General features: G+C 49.1%; 1 protein-coding gene across 2 annotated transcripts; it reads left to right on the forward strand.

Annotated features, from left to right (window-relative positions):
- Positions 1 to 255: 255 nt before the first annotated feature.
- Positions 256 to 22,438, forward strand: EFTUD2 (elongation factor Tu GTP binding domain containing 2). 2 transcript variants are annotated; one of them, XM_030022893.2, is made up of 28 exons: positions 256 to 369; positions 684 to 789; positions 1,730 to 1,895; positions 2,392 to 2,470; positions 4,724 to 4,799; positions 5,069 to 5,134; positions 5,390 to 5,425; positions 6,329 to 6,419; positions 7,548 to 7,630; positions 8,126 to 8,292; positions 9,367 to 9,491; positions 11,164 to 11,227; positions 11,609 to 11,699; positions 12,110 to 12,245; positions 12,538 to 12,665; positions 13,677 to 13,870; positions 14,014 to 14,125; positions 14,343 to 14,483; positions 14,869 to 14,970; positions 15,480 to 15,562; positions 16,725 to 16,811; positions 17,101 to 17,227; positions 17,689 to 17,776; positions 18,305 to 18,423; positions 18,919 to 19,013; positions 19,851 to 20,004; positions 20,993 to 21,100; positions 21,765 to 22,438. In XM_030022893.2, the coding sequence occupies exons 2-28, from the start codon at positions 685 to 687 to the stop codon at positions 21,858 to 21,860; spliced, it is 2,919 nt and encodes a 972-aa protein (XP_029878753.1). In that variant the 5' UTR covers positions 256 to 369; position 684; the 3' UTR covers positions 21,861 to 22,438. The 2 variants fall into 2 exon arrangements, with proteins under 2 accessions (XP_029878753.1, XP_029878754.1); XM_030022894.2 differs by having other exon boundaries at positions 341 to 386.
- The last annotated feature ends 1,289 nt before the right edge of the window (positions 22,439 to 23,727 follow it).

Here is a 23,727-nt window from a genome sequence, read left to right on the forward strand (position 1 = left end):
GCGCACCGCCGGCCCCTGGCGCCCCTCCCTCTATCGCGACAGCCCCGCCGCCCCCAGCCGAGCTCCCGCCGCCGCCGGGCGCCCCTCCCGTCGCCATAGCGACCGGGCAGCGCACGCGAGGCCCCGGCGGGGCTGCCCCGGCCGCGCCTGACAGAACCGACCCCGCCGCCCCGCGCGGTCCTACCCGGGCCGCGGCCACCGAGACCCCGCCGAGACCGTCCTCGGCTTCGCCCGCCCCGCCCGGCCCTTCCCCCGCGGGCGCGGCGCTGACGGCGGCCGCGGGGGATTCTGTCGCGACAGGCGGCGCGGGCAGCCCGGGGGCCTTCCGCGGCGGTGTCGGCGGCGCCGGCGGCGAGGGTAGCGCGGCGGGTGAGAGCGGGACCGGGGTAGGCCCGGGGCGGGCCCGAGGGAGCCGGGGAGGGCGCGGGGAAGGCGGGAGGGCGCGAGGGCGCTCGGCGGGCAGGCCGGGGCCCGGGCCCTCGGGGCGGTGCAGGGCTCCGGGGAGGGGGGGGCGGGCCTGGGGGGTCGCACACGGGCCGGGGCCGGGGCGAGCAGGGCCGGACCGGGCAGGGCAGGGAGCCCCGGCGCGGAGCAGTGCTGGGTGCTGTGGGTGGCTCGGGCAGGGATTCCTGGGTGCGTGGGGCAGGGTCTGCATCCTTCTCCGACCCCCTCCCCGCCCCCAGCATGGACACCGACCTGTACGACGAGTTTGGGAACTACATCGGGCCGGAGCTGGACTCGGACGATGACGACGACGAGTTGGGCAGAGAGTCTAAAGATCTGGACGAGGTGAGCGGTGGGGATGGGTGGAAGGGCAGCGTCCCACAGGAGCCTGGTGTGGGCTTCATCCTGCCCCATAAGCCCCACGGGAGCAGGGGATGAGCGCCATGGTCTTCACAAGTTGCTGGTGATTCCTCTCCTGTGCCGAGCTCTAGTTCTGCAGTGAAACTTTGTTTAGTGGTGAAATTTGACTCCTGAGGATCAGAGTGGATTTGGTTTTTAAAGGATTCAGGAAAAGCTGCTCTCCTGTTCCTGTGATAAGGGAAAGACAAAGTTTCTGCTTGAATCATGGTTAGAATTGGGAGCTGCTATAGCTGAAGCTGTATTTGGCTTTTTTCTGCGTTCAGTCAAATGGAGGATCCGTACCCATTCAGTGAGGTCATCAGGCCTTTAGTAACATGCGCTAATGCTACAGCAGTATTGGAAGGAGCTCAACTCCTCGGTGGAGAAGGCAGAGCAAGACTCCACAAACACTAGAGAAGAGTGATGAGGGCAGGGAGGACAGCAGAGGCTGCTGTGCCATGATGGGGAAAGCATCGGAGGACTGCGGGAGCCCTTTCCAGTCTCCCGTTCCTGCAGTTCATCTGAAAGTGGTGTCTGTGTGTAATTGGGGCTGGGGTTGGGGTTGGGTTGTGCACAAGTGTGTTCTGTTGTCTATGCAAGTGAGGGGCGGGAGTCACCGCCTATGCAGGCATCTCTGCAAGTCCTCTTGCTGTTCGTTTTCAAGGTGCTGTTAATTTTCAGCATGAAGAGGTGTGTTGTTTACAGAGAGCAACCCTGCAAGCTGCTCTGCCGATGGATGTGAGGTGCCGGGGCTGTGTTGTTGGTTCCCTGGCTGCGTTTGTGTCTCTCTTTTGCCATACAACGCCAAGCCTGTACCTTCAGGGGTGATTGGTGTTTGTAAAGCACTTTGGTACTGGCAGCGCCTAAACGTGAGTGTTGGTTGCAGCTTGAGGATGATGACGATGATGATGATATGGGGGACCACGACGAGGACCACCCTGGCATGGAGGTGGTGCTGCATGAGGATAAGAAATACTATCCCACTGCTGAGGAGGTCTATGGGCCTGAAGTAGAGACGATAGTACAAGAGGAGGACACACAGCCTCTCACTGGTAAGTGGTGAGGAAGCAATGAGTTGGGTATGGAGAGAGAAGACTCTTAATGGATCTTTGGAAAAGGGAAAATAATACTCCCTTCTGTTCTCCACATTGGTTTTAATGCCCCTTTTGGATTCCCTGTCAGCCTCAGGAGCACACAGACTCTTGTTTGTCTAGTGGTGTGCAGATTTTGGTGCTCAGGATTATTACAAATGCAAAGCAAACTATCATTTGAAGAATAGATATCAGCAGATACTGGAAAGATATTTAAGGAGAAATGAAAATGCATTTAAGTAATCTCATTTGATCCTTCTATAATAGAACGGTTCAGTTGGAAGGGACCTACAATGATCATCTAGTACAACTGCTTTTATAAAAAGCTAAGAGAATCTGTCACCTTGAAAATTGTGGTTTTGTCTGCAAAAGTCCCTGTTCCCTATGATTGTTTCTGAGCCTGCTGGGTTCAGGGTCTCTGGTAACAGTGTTTTATTGTTCTTTCTCTTGTTTTCAGAGCCTATTATTAAACCTGTGAAAACCAAAAAATTCTCTCTGATGGAACAGACATTACCGGTCACTGTCTATGAGATGGAGTAAGTAGTATGTAAGGGTTTTAAGCGTGTACGTTGGCTCAAGCCATCTGTGCTGCGATTTCCTTGCTTTTTGTTGTTTGCAGGCAAAGGTAGGGAGGCAGAGTGGTGTGTACTATGTGGAGGAGGCAGATTTTGGGGGGCATTGGCTTTGTTTCTTACTGACAGAAGCAACAGAACTGAGTGCAGCCGTTTCCCAGATTTTGAACCAAAAACAAGAGGAAGAAAGTAAAAGACTAACCATTTTACATATATTTTCCCTCCACAGTATGCAGCAAAGTGCATAGTTTTCTGAAATAGAATGTAAGTCTTACCTCGACAGCTAATATAAAGCTTGATAATTAGAAACCCTCGTGGTGCAGATTTGCTGAAGGCAAGTTTTCTTGACTGGCTCAAGAAATATTTATATGGTCAGTGTGTGGCACACCTCATACTGGGACATTTTGGGTTGATCCCAGTGACCACTGGCCTACTGCTGTCTCAGATTAATTCCCATCTATCCTGGAGGAGTTTCCAAGGGGAATTTTTATGCTACTGGTTGTATGCAAAGTTGTGCGTAGGTCAGCATAATGCTGCAGCTAAGCTGCACTTCTGCTGCGTTTGATGGTGTCTGCTGGTTGTGCCCAGCAGAGCAGCCCCTGGGGCACCAGGGTTGGGAGAAAACCTCCTGCAAAAAAATCCAAATGAATTTAAGATTCGAGATACAGTATCTCAGGCAACTTTGGTAAGGAATAAAAATGGTTGTTTACTTTCTCTGTTAAAAATATAATCTTAGCATCAACGTCTACATTTTGTCGATGGGTGGAGGGGCTCCGTATCCTCGCGTGCATGCTGTTTCTGTATGTTGTCTTCTATTTGAGGATGAACAGATTGGGCTGCGTGAGTGTCTTGTTAGGCTCATCTTTCCATAAGCCACTTCATGGCTAGTCAGAGCTTTTTCCAGTTTTTAATAGTCATCTTCAAGTGTAGATCCCAGAACCAGATGCAGGCTGAGTAGCAGTTCCCTGTGTGCCAAACAGACCCCAACATGAGCAGTCCCTCTGTGTATCATCAAGGATCCTGCTATTTTCTGGCAACAAAATTTCACTGCAGTTTGTATTCAGTCAGTTGGTTATTTGGATGCCCAAGACCTCTTTGGAATGGCTGCTTCTTGGGGCTGTCTTGTGATGCTGTCAGTATGGCTGTGTTCATTGATCAGAGATATTTTTTTTATACAGCCAGATATAAACCAAAGAGCCTGCTGGGTCTTATTTTTCTAAGCAGTCCATTTTGCTCTTAATCAATGACCTGTACTCTTCATTATCTACTGCTTTGCTGATCCCTGTGTCCTCTGGTCGTTCCATCTGTAATGAATTCCTCTTTGTCCTGTTAGTTGATATAAATGTTTAGGATGGGGCCAAGAGAAATTCCTTGTGGGACTGAGCCAGAAACCTGCAAGCTTGGTATTGATTTCCCATTTAGCCTTATTTTAAGCCCAATAAGCAAGCTTTTAATCAGTATTATTATTGATTTTTGTATTTTTTAGCTCTTAATCAAAATGTTGTATGTTAAGAAGTCTACCACATCAGTGAAAATTAAATCTTTTCAGAAAGGAGATTATTTGACAGGACTTACTTTCTGCAGACCCATGGCAATGGATATGTGTTTTGTAGCCTCCCATTATTTTTTAGGGGACTTGGTAATTTAGGATCTCAATTATATTTTGGCCAGGATCCATGCAGAAGTGACCGGCTCGTCACTACCCAGCTCAGTTGCTGATTCTAAAAAGATTTAAATTCCATCACTGTTTCTTTGAGTCCCCGGGAACATCACTGTTTTAAGACCTGAAAATCAGAATTAATGGTCTGCGGAGCCCCATGGCTACCTTCTAAAACTGCGTGGGGTGCTTGTTATCCAGCTCTGTGATTTACTTGACTGCCTGCCACTATTTGAGTGGAAGTATTTCATCATCTGAGTACATGGATGTGACTTTTGCTCTAATACTGACTAGAAGAGAAGAAAAATATTCAATAATATTCCATTGCTGGCAGTTTTACCAGCTCCGTATCCTCCCACCCACGGCCATCTGTCTAGGACTCCAACTCTCTTGTCCTCCCCATCTGGAAAGTGGGATTCTTCCTCCGCAGGGCATTGGCAGAATGAAAGTTTGGAGAGGATTCAGGGGGCACCTTGGATAGAAAGTGTAGCTGAAATGGCACCTACTTTTCTTAGACACAGCAGAAGCCTCCAACAGTCTTTTGTGTTTCGTTCCTCCAGTTTCCTGGCAGATCTGATGGACAACTCGGAGCTAATTCGAAATGTGACTCTGTGCGGGCACCTTCATCACGGCAAGGTAGTGTGAATATCCAACGTATATTGGGTAGTAGTAATGATCTGTCTGTTGCTTACTTTTACCATTGCTCTTGACCCCTCAATCTCCGCAGCAGCAGTCTCTTTCTGCTCCTCTCGCTAATGCAATTTTTTGTAGGTTTTCTTTCAGCCATGTGGAAATAATAATGTGCCCAGCTTTCTCTGTACTGCTGCTGGAGGGATGGGATTGTACTTGTACTTATCTGTCTGAACATAGTCACCTCCTTTCTGTTGCGGTCTGATGTTTTTCAGACTTGTTTTGTTGACTGCCTGATAGAACAGACACACCCAGAAATCCGGAAGCGCTACGACCAGGACGTAAGTGAGCTTTTGGTGTATTCCTGCCCTGGGGAACATGGGTTGGCTTTTACACTCAGAGAGAGCGTGACTGTATGTGGGGAAAATGTAGTTTAGTGATTAGAACGTAGGATTGGAAAGCCAGAGCTCAGTCCTAATTCTGTCTTTGTCATTTACTTAGCACCTTAACCATGTGTAAAGAGTTATTGTGTCCTGCTTCAAACTTAATATTTGATACCAATGTGTGATATTCTGACTTTTGTTTTGTCTTTGCAGCTTTGCTACACTGATATATTGTTCACAGAGCAAGAGGTAAGTGAGCCTTGTAGAATAGGCAGTGATTTTTATTCAGTTGTCTCACGCTTTACTCACAGTTACTTACTGTAGGCAGTTTCCTTTTCCATTTTAACATCTTTTTGTGCCTTCCACATTTTGATTATTTTCTTTATCAATAAAATGATCTGCTTGCCTTGTTTGCCTCAGTAAGATCCTTGGTCCAACTTTCTTCCATTTCCTGCAACCCTCGTCTCCATGTATGATTTTATCTATCTGAGATGATAACCCATGAAATGTTGAAAATCTATAGCAGAGTTATCGCAGCATATGTGTAACTCCTATTTTCTTTGAGAGAAAGAGGTGGAAGGGGTTCACAGCAGTGGTGGATGAGGAGAAAGACTATGATTTCAAAATAAACGTATTTCTCCTTGGTTTCCTTTGATGGGAACTCTTAGCTGGGTGCTCTGACTCCATGTGGTTGGGTGTGAATGGGAATCTTATTTTGTTACTTGCTAAATATTGTCATGACCAGAACAATCCTGTGAAGCATTTCTTTCTCTTCACCTTAATGCTCTACTTTATGCTCTGGGTGATTAAATCTTACGCTTTGAGGTATAACTTGATAGCAGCAGAAGGGCGAAAGCACAGAAAAACACGCATCTTTTGTCTCTGGTGTTGCATATTATACTTCCTCAGCTGAAATGAGGCATGGATTGTGCCATGGTGGCTCATCAGTCTGAGCCAGTATGGATGGAGGAGCTGGGCTGGATGCTGCAGCAATCTGAGGTTGTTACTCCTTCCCTAGGACTAACAGGATGTCCTGGATGGATGTTTACTTCCTTCCATCTTTCTGATTTTTCTTTTGTCATCTTTTATATCTTTACATGGTGATGTATTTTTTTTTCTTTTAACTGATAATCCTGGTTTCCTGTCTTTCAGAGGGGAGTAGGGATTAAGAGCACACCAGTGACTATTGTTCTGCCGGACACCAAAGGAAAGTCTTTTCTCTTCAACATCATCGACACTCCAGGTGATTGTGTAATCCTGAAAATTCTGTTTTGGGATGCACTTAGCTGAAGGCAGCTTGATGTGTGGAGCAGATACATGACCATGTGAACCAAGATTTCTCTCATTATAAACCTCTTTGGTCCTCTGGATAGTGCTGTTGACAGGAGTAGACCAGTAAAAACATGTACAGTGATGGTTATTGAGAGCCTTCAAAGAGCTTTTGTGTTGGATTGTGGTGGGATTGTGTAGCATTGGCTCTCAGAAAAACAAAGAAAAATCTATACACTGAAACCTCACTGATTCATCTGGAGATGTCACTTAGGTGCAATGAAACCTTGGGAAGCTTTCTTTTACAGAAGCCCATGGGGTTTTTTTGTCGTTTTTTTGTAGATGATTCCAGCCTAGTCCTGAGCCTTTAGCTAAGCTCAGTCTTCTGGAATCGCTTCCAGCAGTAATGACTGTGCTGCTGGCTTTTAGTTAGGCTTGCGTTTCTGATTAGCAGGCCTAATTGAGGGCTAATGGGACTGAAAATATGTTTTACTCAAGTATATGAGAAGCATATGTAGAATTGGATTTTCCAGGTATCACCACGCACAGTGGGGACTGTACTTTTCTCAAATGCTGTTGCCCCACAGCGAGACTCTCGGCAAGTTCCATCGAGCCTCTGACAAGCTCCCGTGGGGGGAGCATAATCACAGATCAGCTTGTTGTAAGAAACCAAGGCCAAACTTTGGGAAGGAGGGTCTTGGGACACATCTGTTGAGTTACAGCTCAAGATGAGGGAGGTTAGAGCGCAGGAGGAGACTGGAGGGAGAGGCATCTGTTGTTCTTTGGTGAGAAGTAATCTTCCTTCTTTTCCTGAAGTACTTGCACAGAGCTGTGAGAAAAACAGTAACAAATGTGAGGAAAAGTGCCTGTTAAACAAGTTGTGTTTATTCTCAAAAAATAGCATTAAAGCTGAAGTGAATCCCTATACGGAGCTCTGGCAGCTGCTCCTGGGTCCCTGTCTGAGGAGGAAGCCATCTGTGTTCTGCCTCACTGGATACCAGTGACCAGAGCAAGCTTCAGAGCAGAGGGACAGGTTTCCATCCTTTGTGCTGCTGGCGTCAGGGCTTACTCTGGTTCTCACCACCATTTTGTGTTTTTGAAGGTCATGTCAATTTTTCTGATGAGGTGACAGCTGGCCTTCGTATTTCGGACGGCGTTGTGCTATTCATTGATGCGGCTGAGGGGGTGAGTGCCAGGTTCTCCAGCAAATTAACTTCAAAATCTCTTCCTCTGGAGTCTTTGATCCTGCGTTAGCATGAAGGCCTGGGATGGGTTCAGCTTTCCGGGGTGAAGGGTTTTTGGAGGACAGTTTGGGAAGCAAGCGTGTTTTCCACCCAAAATAAGGAGTCAAGCCTCTGGCTTCTCTATCCAGGGCTGATGTGATGCGTGTGACCTGTAGGCTGATTATCTAACTTGTTGGCATCTCCATCCCCATGATACCTAAAATTGACCAGGTTATTTATATCAGAGATGTCCAAGGGGTAGGATTCAAGGAATTTGGTTGGGTTAGCACCTACTTCTAAATTTCAGGAAGATTAGCTGATCGCTGGTGGCTGAGCTTAGACTTTTCTACAGAGCTCCAGCCCTGTGTGTAAGGGTCGCTGCTTTGTCTGTCATGCCCTAGATAGCATTTTGTGGATGGCTTTTGCTAGCAGTGTTTGTGCTCATTGTTCCCTGCAGGTGATGCTGAACACAGAGAGGCTGATCAAGCACGCGGTGCAGGAAAGGCTAGCAGTGACCGTGTGCATCAACAAGATAGATCGACTGATCCTGGAGCTGAAATTGCCCCCTACAGATGCTTATTACAAACTCAGACATATCGTAGACGAAGTTAATGGTCTGATCAGGTATGGGTGTCTGGGATGATGCATCAGTAGTGCTTGCTGTCCCTGTTCCATTGCAGGTGCTTCTCTCTGTGAGCCCTGTGTATGCCTAAAAACTAATGAGTTTGTCTCTTGATATGTTGAATCATAGAAAATGGGGAAGGAAGAACCATTGGAAATTCATCTCGGCCAATAAGTTGAATTAGGCAGGATTGGCTCTTCCTGACAAGCTTCATGGGATCAGCTCTGTTTTTTCCCCCATTAAAAAGTAGGGAAAGTGGACATATGACCAGAGCAGGGAACTTCTGTGCTCCCAAATGTCTCAAATACACTGAAACTGTCCAGGCTGTATCCCAAATTGTAGGTTGAGATGTTGCAGAGCTCCTGAACGTTTGTTACAAAACTAATGAGAACTTGCTGTCCCAACCCCTAAACAGAGACTAGGATATTGCTATGTTCAAATCTTGCAAGACCCTGCTCAGAGAAGGGAGGGACATCTTCTCTAGCTTTCACAGTAGCAGTGCATTGTTTCTGTGGGTTCTTCTGCATCCAGGTGATTTTCTTAACAGCATTCTCCCCTTTAAGTTTGTGTGAATTTGCACATGAGCTCACTTGCATGTCTCTCTGTTCAGTTGCTACTGGCGTCAAGCAGCTCAGAGCAGGGTAATTTATCCTGTCTAGCATGCTTGTGAACTCATTAAAACTTTCAATTCAATTCCATCCATACATTATTTGCCTTGTATTATCTTTTGCCTTGCTTGGTTGATCAACTTGGCTGCCTTTTTTTAGGGGAAGCAAAACTCTAGCTGACAAAATATACAAAGCACTTATGCTGGTAACTTTTTAGTTCTAGGTCTTTAAATATTTCTTTGCAAACTAATGCTTCGAAGTTTATAGTCATAAAATTATACTGACCCTGAAATTCCAATGGCAAGCATGCTGCAGCCCGTTTTAAGATGCTATTTGGCAATGTAGAATCCTTGCCTATCACATACTGCTGTTTGGTGTGGGAAGTGGATTTAAGTGTCTTCCTTGGTTCATAACATTGATTTTTTTTTATTTTTTTTTTCCTTGTCTCTAAAAACTGTCTCCTCTCAGCATGTATTCCACCGATGAGAACCTCGTTCTGTCTCCCCTTCTGGGGAACGTGTGTTTCTCCAGTTCACAGTACAGCATCTGCTTCACGCTGGGATCTTTTGCAAAGATTTATGCAGACACATATGGTGAGGATTATCCAGAAACCTCGTACACTTCCAACATCTCATTTCCTAACCCTTTTTGTTGAGGTTTTCTAAGCCGTTCAGCTTCAATTTTCACTGCACATTTATGGCCAGTATATGCATTCTTGAATTTCTAGGAGTTGAGAGGTACTGCAGGTCTCAGCCCTGGGTGGTAAAAAGCAAAAACACAGTTCTCACTTGTTTTTAGCTAGATGGTTTCTCCCAAGAAATGTTTCTTGAGTCAGAAGCCAATATTTTATACATACCCTTAAGCAGAAAAAACAAGTCCTGCTATGGCAGTTGAAGGCAGGTGTATGTGTTGTGCTTTGCCTCCTTATCACAACAGCTCAGAAGCAAAGCAGTTAAGTTCTGCCTGCTTTTTCATAAAAGTCTCCAGAGTCTAAGACTCAGCTGCAGCCGGGCGCAAGCTTGGCCCACAAGGTTTTGCACTTTTGCCCTCTTTCTTTTTTAAGAAACTGTCTTTTTCTGGCTTTGATTTAATTTTCTGTTCCCCAGGTGCCCACTCAAGGCAATCTGCCACTTGTAAAAGTGGGCCTTTTGCTTGCATTAGCCAGCTGTACAGCCAAGGTTTTTGAAGTCTCACACTGGGGAGTTCGGGGTGATCCATAGGAGCCGTGAGCAGGGGAAGAAGGATATTGTAAAGCAGCTGGCCTAGCTCTTGCAAAGAAGTTAGCCTGAGGGAGGATGAAGTTGTAGAGGTCAGGGACTGATGTGTCAGACTATCACATGTCCTCGGTGAGTTTGGAGAAATAAATGAGCTCCCTGGGCGTCACAGCATTAACTCAATGCCCGCTAGGATGATAGCCCTTCTTTGGGGGACTAATAAAGATGCAGGCACAGTCCGTAGGAGCTGTCATCCATGTGGGGCAGACATGAGCTGAATGGGTACTTGAAGTCAGTAATACTCGATTGTGGCCACCAGGGATTTTATGTGCAGCCACCACACTTCAACTAACATGAGTTATAGTAGTTTAACTGTCAAAACCGCAGCCACCATGAAATTTCTTATGCTTGCACATCTGCCCACAGCAAAAGCTTGTTTGGAAACTGCTGTAAATTATCACCACTGTCTTATTTGTAAATTGACCATGACAGCCAAGCACTACAATATTCCTTCAGCACTTGGGTATTTGGCTATGCGCTTAGTGCATCGGCTGAAAAAGAGAAAAGAACCTGGAGATGTTCAGCAAGGCAGAAAATGCTTGCGATAAGCCTGCAGGGCGGATGGGGTGTAAGCCATCCCAGCACCTTGGCACTACAGTGTCAGGTTGCAGCATTAATGTTTGGAAAATGAAGCAGATGTAACTGAGTTCCTGCAGCATGGTGTCTAGCAGGCCAGCTCTTCTCAGCTCTAACCTTGTGTGTAATTGAGAGAGTTGAAATGTTCCTGAGAAGCAAGTCTGTGAACCCACAGTGTACCTGGGCTGCTGGTGCCATCCTCAGTGGACTGTTTTCTGCCTGCCTCTCTGCCTGGTCTCCCCAGGTCAGGGCTTAATCATTTATTCAGAATTGGGACCAAGCATTCACTCACCAGCATTGGTCCATTAAATCGAATCCTCAGGGTTGTTTTAAAAGCCAAAACCCAAAGATTTCCAATACAGTGAAAAATACAGTGTCATCTGAGAGACTTTTGCCTTTTGCTTTTTCCCTATAGGAGACATCAATTATCAGGAGTTTGCAAAGCGGCTTTGGGGTGACATCTACTTCAACCCGAAGACGTAAGAAGCCTGTTTAAATGTCTGTTAGTTTATTGCTGGCTTTTTCCCTCCTTTCCCTGTAAAACGTAGACTAGGTGACCATGCAAAGGTCGCTTCCAACCCGAGTTGTCCTGTGATAGAGTACTATCTGGGAAGGGTTGAGTCAGGTCTCCTGCTTGATGTGAATCCATGTGGTCCTCCTGAATCCCATAAGCAGGAGCAGAGAACCTCCTCTGGCCTTCATTTGGAGTAAGCATGACTCCTGTGTCCCTGACAGCTTCCCAGGAGGATTGGGAGGGAGAAGAAGATAATCTGGGAAGAGCAGAGGCTGTGTTTGCAGTAAGAGTGCTTGCAGGCTGCAGAGTGCTTGCTGCTCATGTCTCTCCTTTGGTCTCCCAACAGCCGCAAGTTCACTAAAAAGGCCCCAACGAGCAGTTCCCAGCGCAGTTTTGTGGAGTTCATTCTGGAGCCCCTGTACAAGATCTTGGCTCAGGTATGTGGTGGTTCATGCTCCTTCCCATAGTTGCAGATAGGAGCAGCCAAGGGCTGAACACTATGTGGTGGTGTGCCTGGTGCCTGTGGGACTCGTCTGTCCTGTTCTGCAGTGTGGTCTTCACAGATTGAGTTTAGGGGTGCAGAACAACAGTGAGCAACTCCTTAACAGTTGCTCTGTGCAAATATAGCCCTATATTTGCACAGTTAATAGAACTGCCTTTGCTCTTTCTAGCATGCCCTAATATCAGCCGAGTGATAATTTGAACCAGCCAGCCAGTTCTCCTGTGAGCTCTAAACCATAGCAGGTCAAGAGCCCTGAGGGTGATAGCTGGGGTGTGAAGCTGCACCTGGGAGTTATTGGCTTGGACCCCCGCAGCAAAGCTGAGAGTGGTGCTTGTTGTCTTGCAGGTGGTGGGAGACGTGGACACGACCCTGCCCAGGACTCTGGATGAACTTGGCATCCACCTGACCAAAGAGGAATTGAAATTGAACATTCGGCCACTCCTGCGGCTTGTCTGCAAGAAGTTCTTTGGGGAATTCACAGGTAAATGCTGTTTGTCTTCCCCTCCACAATCTTCCCAATACCCTAGTCTCACATTAACAGAGTTAAGGGCTGTATTATAGCCATGGACTGCTCACTTGCACAGATCCCTTCTCAGCTTTCCAAATATAAAATATTAAGCCATTTGCCCAAAGGACAGCTTGAGACACTGCTCCCATCTTCCCCATTGCTCTAGGTGCACTGCAGTCAGAATGGCTTTGCCTTGTGGTTATTGGAGTCCATTTCTTTCCTCTACACTGCTTAATCCTGTTCTCATGAAGTATTACTTTTCCAGGCTTTGTGGACATGTGTGTGCAGCATATCCCCTCCCCGAAGGTGGGAGCCAAGACAAAAATCGAGCATACCTACACTGGTGGCGTCGACTCTGATCTAGGGGAGGCCATGAGTGAATGCGACCCTGACGTAAGGAAACTCTTCTGCTTTGCTCTGAGCGTCTGAAAGTGTGGCAAATGTGCCCCTCTTTCACTGCCTTGACAGGGCAGCTGCCTCCTAGGCAGCCATCTGCACAGATTTGACTTCCAGCATTTTGAAACCTCTCATCCGATACTGAAACAAATCTTTTCACTCTGAGAAACTTCAGCTGCCTGCCAGCGCAGCCCTTGAGAGAGAGAATTGTTTGACAGTGTTCAGAGAGGAACAGGACTAGGTCAGGACTTCAGAGCACGTGGGAACTGCAGGGTGATTTTGTGTCCTTTTGCTGCCTTTTTGTCCCTTTTCCTTGAAGTTTGATTCTCTCTCCAAACTCTGAGAAAACTGATCTGAACTATACTGATAAAAATAACCCTACATTAGTTAGTCAGCACCTTTCTTATCAAAGCCTTGCAAAAACCTTCCTCCTCAAACAGCTTGTACTGAGCTGTCATTCAGAGTTGTCTAGAGCCACCAACGCCAGCCAGCAGCTTAGTGAGGAATTTGCCTGTGACTTTTGCTCTAGTGTCTGGAGAGAAAACGAATCTCTTATTTTAATGATTTGTGATTACTCACATAAAACCATACAGTGGTGACTGTCACCAGATCACGAGTTGTGGAGTGGCCTTATGGGACTGGAAGCTGTGATCTGTGGAGGCTCGGGTGCTATGCCCTGAGCTTGTTTGCAGGCCAGCAGATGACATTTCTTCTCATGTCCCAACCACTATTTACTGCTCCACAAGAGGAGGGAGGAGAGCTCTAGAAAAGTCCACCAAAGTCATTCCAGGGATCTCCATACAGGGCAAGGAGATGTAAGGCTTCCAGTGGAAGGAAATGAAGGACTTGGCAAGTCAAAAGAAGTATTTCTAAATTCCAGCCTATAATCCCTTTGTATCTACGAGTCCTGCCAGGTCTGTGTCTGTTTCTTGACTGTATTTTGAAAGAGGCTTGTTTCTCTCTCTCTCTCTCTCTCTCTCTCTCTCTTTCTCTCTTTCTCATGGGAAGGGTCCGCTGATGTGTCACACAACAAAAATGTACAGCACAGACGATGGTGTTCAGTTCCACGCCTTTGGCAGAGTGCTCAGTGGTACCATCCATGCTGGGCAGCCTGTGAAGGTCCTTGGAGAAAACTATACCCTGGAGGATGAGGAGGATTCCCAGATCTGCACTGTCGGACGTCTCTGGATCTCAGTTGCAAGGTGTGGAAAGCTCTGGCAATGTGCTTATTTGGGAGAAAAGTCACTTGGAGTCGTTGCTGCCAGGGACAGGGAGGAGGACAGGGCTGCAAGGGGCCTGAGGCTGGCTGCAGCAAACGCTGCAGTGATGCTCTCCTGCCTTTTAGGTATCACATTGAGGTAAACCGGGTTCCTGCTGGCAACTGGGTGCTGATAGAAGGAGTGGACCAGCCCATAGTGAAGACTGCAACCGTCACGGAGCCTCGGGGCAATGAGGAGGTACTGTGCATAGCTGGTATCGCTCAGCCTTACAGGGAGTCAAGGTGATGGAGCACATCTCAAAAGCTCCAGTGGTGAGGTTAAAGAAACGTTGTCTGCCGAGGAGCCAGGGCACAAGAGCCACTAAGGGAAAGAGAACAGCTTCAAACGTTGTGTTTAACTCCAGTGGCCATCTGATGATGCAGAGTGTCAGCTCTTTGTCCTTATCTGGTTTCAGGCTCAGATCTTCCGTCCCTTGAAGTTCAACACCACGTCTGTTATCAAAATAGCTGTAGAGCCAGTCAACCCCTCGGAGCTCCCGAAAATGTTAGATGGTCTCCGCAAAGTCAACAAGAGTTACCCCTCACTTACTACTAAGGTATTTCTGGTGTATGTATGGCTGTTTTCAGCTCATGCTGGGGGCTACCTCATAGGCTGATCTTAAATAATAATTTAGTGTAGGTGGTTTTGTTTGTTTGGGGTTTTTTCATGCTGTTGCGGTTGATCTCACAAATCCTGTGGAAATAGCAGAAAACTGTAAATCCGGCAGAAAAACGCATACCTTGCTGTGCCAGGGAAGCAGCTTTCTGCAGAGCACATCAGCACTTTCTGCTAGAAAACGCTGTGGGAGCTTTCCTTGGGGTGCTCTGATCCTAACTAATTTATTTAAAGCTGATACTCCCTCAGGCTTGTGTGTAGGAGCCTGGAAGGCAAGGGCCTGTGAGCAGTAATGCTGTCAGCTGAACCCATGTCTTATCTTTCAGGTGGAAGAGTCTGGGGAGCATGTGATCCTGGGGACAGGGGAGCTCTACCTGGACTGTGTGATGCACGATCTACGGAAGATGTATTCAGAGATTGATATCAAGGTGAGGAAATGAGAGAGGGATTTTTCCAGCTGGGGAAGGGGTTTTGTCCCCCTATCTCAGAAGGATGGGAAAATAAACCTAGCTGAATTTACAGCATGGATTTTGTCATGTCCCTTTAAAAGGAAAAAAAAAAGGGCTGTTAGGATGCAAAAGTAACTCTTACAGCCTGACTCTGTCACACCGGTGTGATTGAGAGCCTGAAATTTGGCTTGGAGAGGAGTGTATGACCATGTTCCAGCCTTTTCTTGTACTTCAGCTGTTGCCTGGCTAGCATCAAATAAATAAATTGAGGAGAATTTTTCATAACTGGAATTAGGTTTAAATGTTCCTGTCTTGTTTAAATGAAGGAATAGTAAAGCTGCCTGTGCAGGCCTCAGTGGTTCGTACACAATGCTGATTAAAACACTGGCAGACAAATCAGTTTTTTCTTTTAGGTGTTCAAAGGTTTTAGTCTCTTTAAAAAAAAAAAAGTACTTAAAAATCTTACAAACCTGTTGTTGTTATTCCAGGTCGCTGATCCAGTTGTGACATTCTGCGAGACAGTGGTGGAAACGTCCTCCCTCAAGTGCTTTGCTGAGACACCCAACAAGAAGTAAGAGCCCATGGGTGAGCTGGGCATTGGAGACAGGCAGATGGAGGGGTTCACTGGGGAATAGACTTCATACCTTCCAAGGGGTCTGTTCTCAGTGGCTGTTGTCCAGACAAGTGATGCGTGCCTGAGTTGGCAGCGTGCTGTTGCAGCAGCTCTGCTGAACTCCTCAGTAACACACTTGAGTCCCAGGGATATTTCTATGCTTCGTAGGAACTCTCAGAATGGAGGGAACAAAGACAGATCCACATACTCCTTTCTTTTAGCTAAATTTCACACCTTCTCAGCAGTTTTGTGGTGTTTCCAAGACTAGGAGATGTATTGGGATCCTAGAGCGGGTGCCAAAGAGCCCAGTGATGCCTTCAGTAACTCTCCAAACATTTAATGAGCAAAAGCTTTGTCTTCTCGTATCCATTCTTAATCTTGAAATTGATTTTTTTCCTTTCTGGTGATGCACTGGAGCCTTACAGCCTGGTCTCATCTTCCTCGCCTAGCAATGCATTATGAGATGCACATGTCTGAAAGAGGGAGGCCTGTGAGGGAATGTAGGCTGAATAACCAGGGTGAAGTTTAGCAGCACAGGACATTTTAATGCCTGAATTTTTAGGGAAATCATTATCTGTCATAAGCTGAAGACAGGTTTTCTGTGTTCCCTTGTGGTTTCTGGGTTTTCTTACTTTCCTTTATTCTGGTATACTCTCCCCATGGTTGGCAGCCTTATTTTTGCAAACAGAAAGGTTCCAGTCTCAGCTCAGTCTTTGAACTGTTGGGCATGTGAAGTAACCTGCTCTGGGGGCAGGCTACTTGCGTTGGTGAGGTTCTCCAAGGCAACATCTCGTGTGTTGGACACAGCGAGTTCTGGCTCTGATAGAGGCATATTGTGTGGCCCATGGGCTTCCTTCTGCAGCCCGGACAAGTGCTGGACATCTGGCAGGAGGGATGGAGCCATGCTGTCCCTTAGCAATCTGCTTCTGGAGATGAGCAGACTTCGGAGAGCAGTTGTTAAGCGCCTGGGTTGTCTTTACAAGCAAGATAGTAACAGCGAAGGACACGGATGGCTTCATCTTTCTAGCTGTGTTCGAGGCAGTGTGCAGTCCCTGAGGTCCTGCCAATTACTCCCATTTCCATCATTCTGCAGACTAATTGGAACCATCTCTCTTCTCAGGAACAAGATCACGATGATTGCTGAGCCCCTGGAAAAGGGACTCGCAGAGGACATTGAAAATGAAGTGGTCCAGATAACGTGGAACAGGTATGACTGATCTGGGGAGAGCAGGAATCCACCCAGAAGTAAATAATTGGGGGAAAAAGGGAATGCTGGGATCTGCAAGGTGCACAGTATCAGCCAACCGCCTCTAGGCAGGGGTCCTAGGTTCAGTATTGCTACCAGCTAGTCCATGAGCATCCCAGTCCCAGTAAACGAGTTGCTCCAGGTAAAAGCTGAGACCTTTTTATGCCTGAAGGGAACAGGGTCGTAAATATGTTGTAAGTGCAGGTCAGATACTTGTTTGCTAAAGTTTCTTCCCTTCTTCTTCTATCAGAAAGAAGCTGGGTGAATTCTTCCAGACCAAATATGACTGGGATTTGCTGGCTGCCCGTTCTATCTGGGCCTTTGGTCCAGATGCCACTGGCCCAAACATCCTAGTAGATGATACGCTGCCCTCAGAGGTGAGAAACACAGGCAGGGGGATTATGTTTCAGTGAGACATTTGTCCTGTGGTGCCATGAGGTTACCACTCCTTCCAGAACCTGCAGCAAGGTCCTAATGCTGTTGGAGTGCTCACTGGTTTGCCAGATCTCAGATCTGCTGTGCTTCCTTCACCATACTCCTACACTGGCTAGCAAATTGCCTGTTATTTTTCAGGTGTTGGTCTTTGGGCCAACGTCCTCAAAATTGGCAACTAATTGGTCTGCCTTTCAGGATTACCAAAACATGGACTCTCTTAATTAGCAGCTCTAGATGCCAAATTCTGAAGATGATGCTCCTGAGCTGTGAGAGGGAGGGATGGACATTGGGGGTATCGGGGGACATTGCTGCTCTTCTAGGAACTGGCTTTTAAACACTGGGGTCTGTCTGTTACTGCCTTGTGATGCACATTTGGTCTCTGAAGCAGTCTATCTGTCTGTAGGTGGACAAGTCGCTGCTGGGCTCTGTGAAGGACAGCATTGTACAGGGATTTCAGTGGGGGACCAGGGAAGGGCCTCTCTGTGATGAATGTAAGTAGGACCTGTGGAGAAGTGGAGCTAACAAGATTGATTAAATTCTTCCATCTCTAAGCATTCAAGTCATTTTGCTGGTGCAGTTCCTCGTGGCCAGTTCCTTTCACACACCACAGCTGGGAACAGCTGTGGGGATGGGTGACAAGGGAGATAACAAAACCTTCCCCTTTTTCCTGGCTGTACATGCCACCCAGGCACTGGCACTTGCTGCGTGCTTACAAACCAGGCCCAGTTAGCCAGCAATCTGGCTCCTCCAGACCTTGGCTCTGCTCCTCATATCATTCAGGTGCAGACCACTGAGCACCCTGCAAGATAAGCTGCTGAATCCCCATCTTGGATATGCAGGGTTAGGACATGGTCATGCCTTCCCTGCTGGAATTAGGTTTAGGAGAACTTCTGATAGCTGTAGGTCTTTTGTCTGGATGTTTGCTCTGTGCTCAGGGTCTCTGGGGAGACACGGTTGGTGCTGGTATGGCAGAGAACATCCCCCTTGAGTCACTTGCTGTCATTTCTGCCCTTCCTCAGTGATCCGCAACGTGAAGTTTAAGATCCTGGATGCAGTGATTGCTCAGGAGCCCTTGCACCGGGGTGGAGGACAGATCATCCCAACGGCCCGGAGAGTGGTGTATTCTGCTTTCCTGATGGTGAGCACTATGCTGTGCATGACAAAGACTGAACCTTGTGCTATGCTGGCTCCTATGGGCTCCAAGGAATGCAGGTTGCATGTGTGCTGCAGTATCTGCCCCAAGGATGTCAGTTTAAACTGACTCATTCATCCATTAATGTTTCCAGCGCCCCTGTGGCTGGCAGACAGATTTTACAAGCAATCACATTCCAGTCTGGCTGGAAACTTGTGTGCATCTGCTCTGTCTCCCCTTTTTGCTACTGTTTGGCTTGCTGGGAAGGGTGGGCGTGGGGGAGATGGAAGCATGTGACTCATGGCCAGAAAGAGAAAAGCTCCTTTCAGTGTTTGTTTGACGTTGGTTTGGGCAGGCATGGGGCAGCAGGAACCCTTTCATTCCCAGTCAGGCGCTGTGTTTGACCTTTGACCAAAGCATGCCAGTCCCTGACTCTTACTTGAACTGAACTGTGTTGGCACTGCTGGAGGCTCAGTGGCTTGTGTCCCTTTCTCCTCACAGGCCACCCCTCGCTTGATGGAGCCCTACTACTTTGTGGAGGTGCAGGCTCCTGCTGACTGTGTGTCTGCGGTGTACACAGTCCTGGCCAGGCGGAGGTGAGCTGTTCTGGCCAGCTGCCATCACCTTAGCATTGCAAAGCAGCAACTGCTCGCTTGGGATCTGGGTTGCTGGAGAGGTTCACAGTCCTAGCACTGCTTGTAAAGCAAGGGGAGAGTGTGAAATCTGTATGAAGTGACAGCCGAAATCTTCCTTGACTGATCCTAGCACCTGTGCTGTGTGGGGAGGGGATGTCCAGGATCACACGCAGCCTTTGGTGTGTGCGTGGTTCTTCCTGAGTGTCAGAGAGGAGAACACATAAAGGGACATGAGACCCCCACGTGGAGTACTGCATTAAGCTCTGGGACTGTCAGCGTAAGAAAGACATGAACCTGCTCAAGTGGGTCCAGGGGAGGGCCATGAAGATGATCAGGGGGCTGGACCACCTCCCCTGTAAGGACAGGCTGTGAGAGAGCTGGGCTCGTTCAGCCTGGAGAAGAGAAGGCTCTAGGGAGACCTTATAGCAGCCTTCTAGTACTTAAAGGGGGCCTACAGGAAGGATGTGGAGGGACTCTTTGTCAGGGAATGTAGTGATAGGACGAGGGGTGATGGTTTTAAACTGACAGAGTAGGTTTAGATTGGACATTAGGAAGAAATTCTTCACCATGAGGGTGATGAGGCACTGGAACAGGTTGCCCAGAGAAGTTGTGGATGCCCCATCCCTGGAAGTGTTCAAGGCCAGGTTGGATGGGGCTTTGAGCAATCTGGTCTAGTGGAAGGTGTCCCTGCCCATGGCAGGGGGGTTGGAACTGGTTGATCTTTAAGGTCGCTTCCAACCCAAACCATTCCATGATTCTGTGACATATAGGAAAACTAATCTTTTGATGTGTTGGCAGAGGCCATGTGACACAAGATGCTCCGATCCCAGGCTCTCCTCTCTACACCATCAAAGCCTTCATCCCAGCCATTGATTCATTTGGCTTTGAGACAGACTTGAGGACCCACACGCAGGGACAAGCTTTCTCGCTCTCTGTCTTCCACCACTGGCAGGTAAGTCCATGCCCTGGTGAGATGGGGAAGAGGGACACGGTAGGATCAGGCACCAGGTAGGTGCTCTCAATAGAGCTCAGTGCCACAGCTCACACAGGGCAGGGCAACTTCTCTGGAGAATATCCTCAAAGGATCTCGAGTTGGGGGGGCTTTGTATGCTAGCTGTTAAGTGTCTGCCAGAAGCCAGTGGCTTTGTTCCAAGTCACATCAACCTTTGCCCTCACAAGGGAGTGCTGAATGCTGCTGCTTGCTGAGTATAAGGGTCCTTCAGTGCCTGGAGAGAGGACATCCTCATCTGGGAGAAGGGAAGCTGCTTGGGTGCGCTTGGTGCTCTGCAGCTTGGGGAGCAGAAGTCTTGGAGCAGGGCTCAGACTCATTAGCGTGCCATAAGACACAGGTGGCCACAGTTAGGCTTTGCCTCTAGAGAAGGCTTTTTAAACCTATGGAAAACAGGGTGTGGGACAAAATACTGTCCTCTGGCCACTTCCGAGTCTGGGGCAAGCCAGGTCTTGTTGGAGCTACCACTGTGAGGTGCACAACTACTTCTGGTGTAGCCAGGTGAGAACAGCAGCAGCAGTCAGCCTCAAGAGCTGGCTTAAAGGTCAAGATGTAAAAGCCCAAGGCTTAGCTCTGAAAAGAATAAACGTGTCTGATTTCTAGAGAGGGTTGCACTGACTGGGACCCATATGGGTTGGTTGTTCTGGTTAGCAGGTTTTTAGAGGCCTTACAGTACACCAGCACGTGGGGAAGGTGGGACGTGTTCTTGGCTTAGGTTATCAACACCGTATTAGTGACTTCTCGCAGGCATGATCACCAGTAGTGACATGACAGTTTTTCTGTGCCAGGAGAACAGACAGGGTGTTGGGGCTGTCACACCAAGGCTGGGGGTGTCCACAGGGTCCAGGGATGTTTTCTGTTGCAGTTCAGGGTCTCCAGGAGGTTGAACTAGCCCCCAGCATCACTCTCATGTCCTGGCCCTGTGTTTCAGATTGTGCCTGGTGACCCCTTGGACAAGAGCATCGTCATCCGACCCCTGGAGCCCCAGCCAGCCCCGCATCTGGCCAGAGAGTTCATGATCAAGACCAGGCGTAGGAAGGTATGTCTGGGAGTAATCCCTGTAGTGTCCCTCTGTCCATCTCTACCAGCAGCTGAGCTGTTGCAGTGTTGTCTCTTGGGCATGCCATGTCCCCTCTGTCTTCCCAGAGTGGACCAATGTCCTTTGTGCCTCAGGACTTCCCTCACTCTTGATCCCCCATGCTGCCTGTTGGTGCCTGTGATGGTCCCGTGAGCAACTCATCTGGCAGCGACTCCAGCCAAAAGTGGGGTCCTGCAGTATCTGCTGAGCCCTGCTTTCTACCCAGCCCGTCTGACACCTTGGTGGCCTGATTTAGCCTGTTTGTCCTGCAGAAAAAGCAGCAACTGGTTTCTGTGCTGGTTGAGTGAGCTGGACTGAGGGGTTGGAGGGGCTCCTGGGACCGCAGAGGGAGCAGAGGGAATCAAGCTCCCCTTTGGGAGGGCAGTGAGCTGGCAGATATTCTCAGCAGTAGCAACCACACATTTGCAGCTTCCTGAGAGGCTGTTAGGTGCCTTCAAGCTGCTGAGAAGCACCTCACGCCTTGCAAATTCTCCTGCCTTCGCTGGAGCCCGAAAATTTCTCTTACTGCGGGACACCAGGGCTTTTTGGTGGGATCCCTGCTGCAATGGCTGTATGAGAGCTGGCTACGAAAGGAATAACTTCTGGCTTTGCCATTACCCTGCAGGGCTTGAGTGAAGACGTGAGCATCAGCAAGTTCTTCGACGACCCCATGTTGCTGGAGCTGGCCAAGCAAGATGTTGTTCTCAACTACCCCATGTGAATGTGCTGCTGCGGCGTGAGGGCTGACCTGAGTCGTGGCCGGCATCTGTCTGTCCTTTCCCATCCCCGCTTGCCCAGCCCTGGTTTCTGGACGCTCGGGGCACGCAGGGAGCCGCTCCTCAGGTCACTCTTCCATGGCTGTAGAAGTCTCCCTGGGCATTGGTAGACTGTGCGCTCAGGGCCTGCCCTGTATAAGGAGCAGCCCAGAGCGCTGATGCTTCTTGTATTATTAGTCTTCAGCCACTGTGGCCTCCAGCGAGGAGATTTTCCCTTTGGATAGGCTCTCTCCAGGGACACGGATTATCCCCGGCTGCAGCAGAGCAGTGTGAATTTAATGTCAAGATTACTAAGGACTGAGCGTAAACGTGCGTCAAGCATTTGAGCTTTCTGCTAACCCTCTCCTGGCTGCTGGGGGCATGTTTTGCCTTGGGCAAAGCACGTCTTTGGGCAGCTGAGGAAGGTGGGGATGCTGGTTGGGGGGAGTGCTTTTACCAGCCTCCCCAGGAGAAGAGGCAAGTGTGGCTTTTACCTTTTTTGTACACCTTTTTTGAACCCTTGTAAACGTTTAATACAAACTTCCAGGCAGGGCTTAGTCTGATTGCGCCGAGAGAAGGCAGCGCTGGGAGAGGCTCTGCCTTCACTGGTGCTTAGAGCGTGCACTGCCCCAGTTTCCCCCATCTTCAGCCCCGATTCCCCCTCTCCTCAGCGCTGTCCCACCCCCAAGGGCTCCGTGTCCCCCAGCCATCCTGGTCTTGCCTGCAGTAGCTAACTTGCCAGCCAGGCCAGGCCAATCTTGTCCCACACTGATTTTCTTCCTTTCTCTCTAGGTCTTGGGCTCCTGCTGTGTTTTCAGGGGATCTCCTCATCCGCTTGTGCTCTGAAAAGTTTTTAGTGCTCCCTGCCCCAGCTCCTCACTCTGCCTCCAGACTCGGCGCTGGGTCCGCTTCTGACCATGTGCTGTGGAATTAGGGCTGGCTTACATCTCCTGGGGGCATTTACACCCTCTCTCCCCTGGCACTGCTCTGCTGGCGTGGTTCCCCCTCCTGAGATTGAGCCTTGCCTGGGATCGCCCCCATGCCACCGTGCTGAATTTGGCCACGGCAGCCTGGTCCAGCCCCAGATTCACCTCTGGGAACCTGCCCCAGAGCATCCCCATGCTCGGAGGGGCTCGGGACAGCTCGTGGGGGCACACAGCACCCTGGGAGCAGAAGGTAAAGCTGAGAAGCCCCCCCCTAAACCTCCCAGCCACTGGTGGAAACGGGAGGCACTGGGTTGATGTAGGCACAGGGGACAGGAAGCAGCCCTGGGAAATCGTGTCCAGCCATCCCGCGGTGTGCCGGCTCTCTGTGGAAGCTGGATATTGCGGGGGGATAATTCAGGGCCACCGCTCACCAGCAGGGCTTGGAAACCGGGGAGGGGGAAGGATTTCCTGCCGCTGCCGGTGGCCAGCGGCGTCGCCCATGCATGCTGCCCTATCCCATCCGCCCGGCGGGAGGACGGATGGTGCTGTGGGCTCCAGCCCTATCTCTGGGCTCAGCCTTTCCTGCCAGGCAGTGCCTGGAGGTTCCCCATCGCCTCCCGCATCCGCCCTGGCACCATGACCTCGCCGGCAGCTTGTTCCCCCTCCCTGGGGGGCAAGCGGGGTCCAAGCCCTGCCTGGTGCAGGCAGGACCTGCCTTATGACCTGGCCAACCCTGCCACAGCCTCATGGGGGATGCTTTTTGCTTCCCAATACAGCCCAGTACCAAACTGGGCCCCTGGGGACCAGGCCAGGCAGCTGGAGCTGCGCAAGCCCTGAATTGCTCATGTCGGGGTTGCAGCAGGATCAGTGCCTGTGTGGCCAGCAGCGTGCTCAGTGCTGCACAGCA

Source organism: Aquila chrysaetos, chromosome 8 (genome assembly GCF_900496995.4).
Source record: "Aquila chrysaetos chrysaetos chromosome 8, bAquChr1.4, whole genome shotgun sequence".
NCBI lineage: Eukaryota > Metazoa > Chordata > Aves > Accipitriformes > Accipitridae > Aquila > Aquila chrysaetos.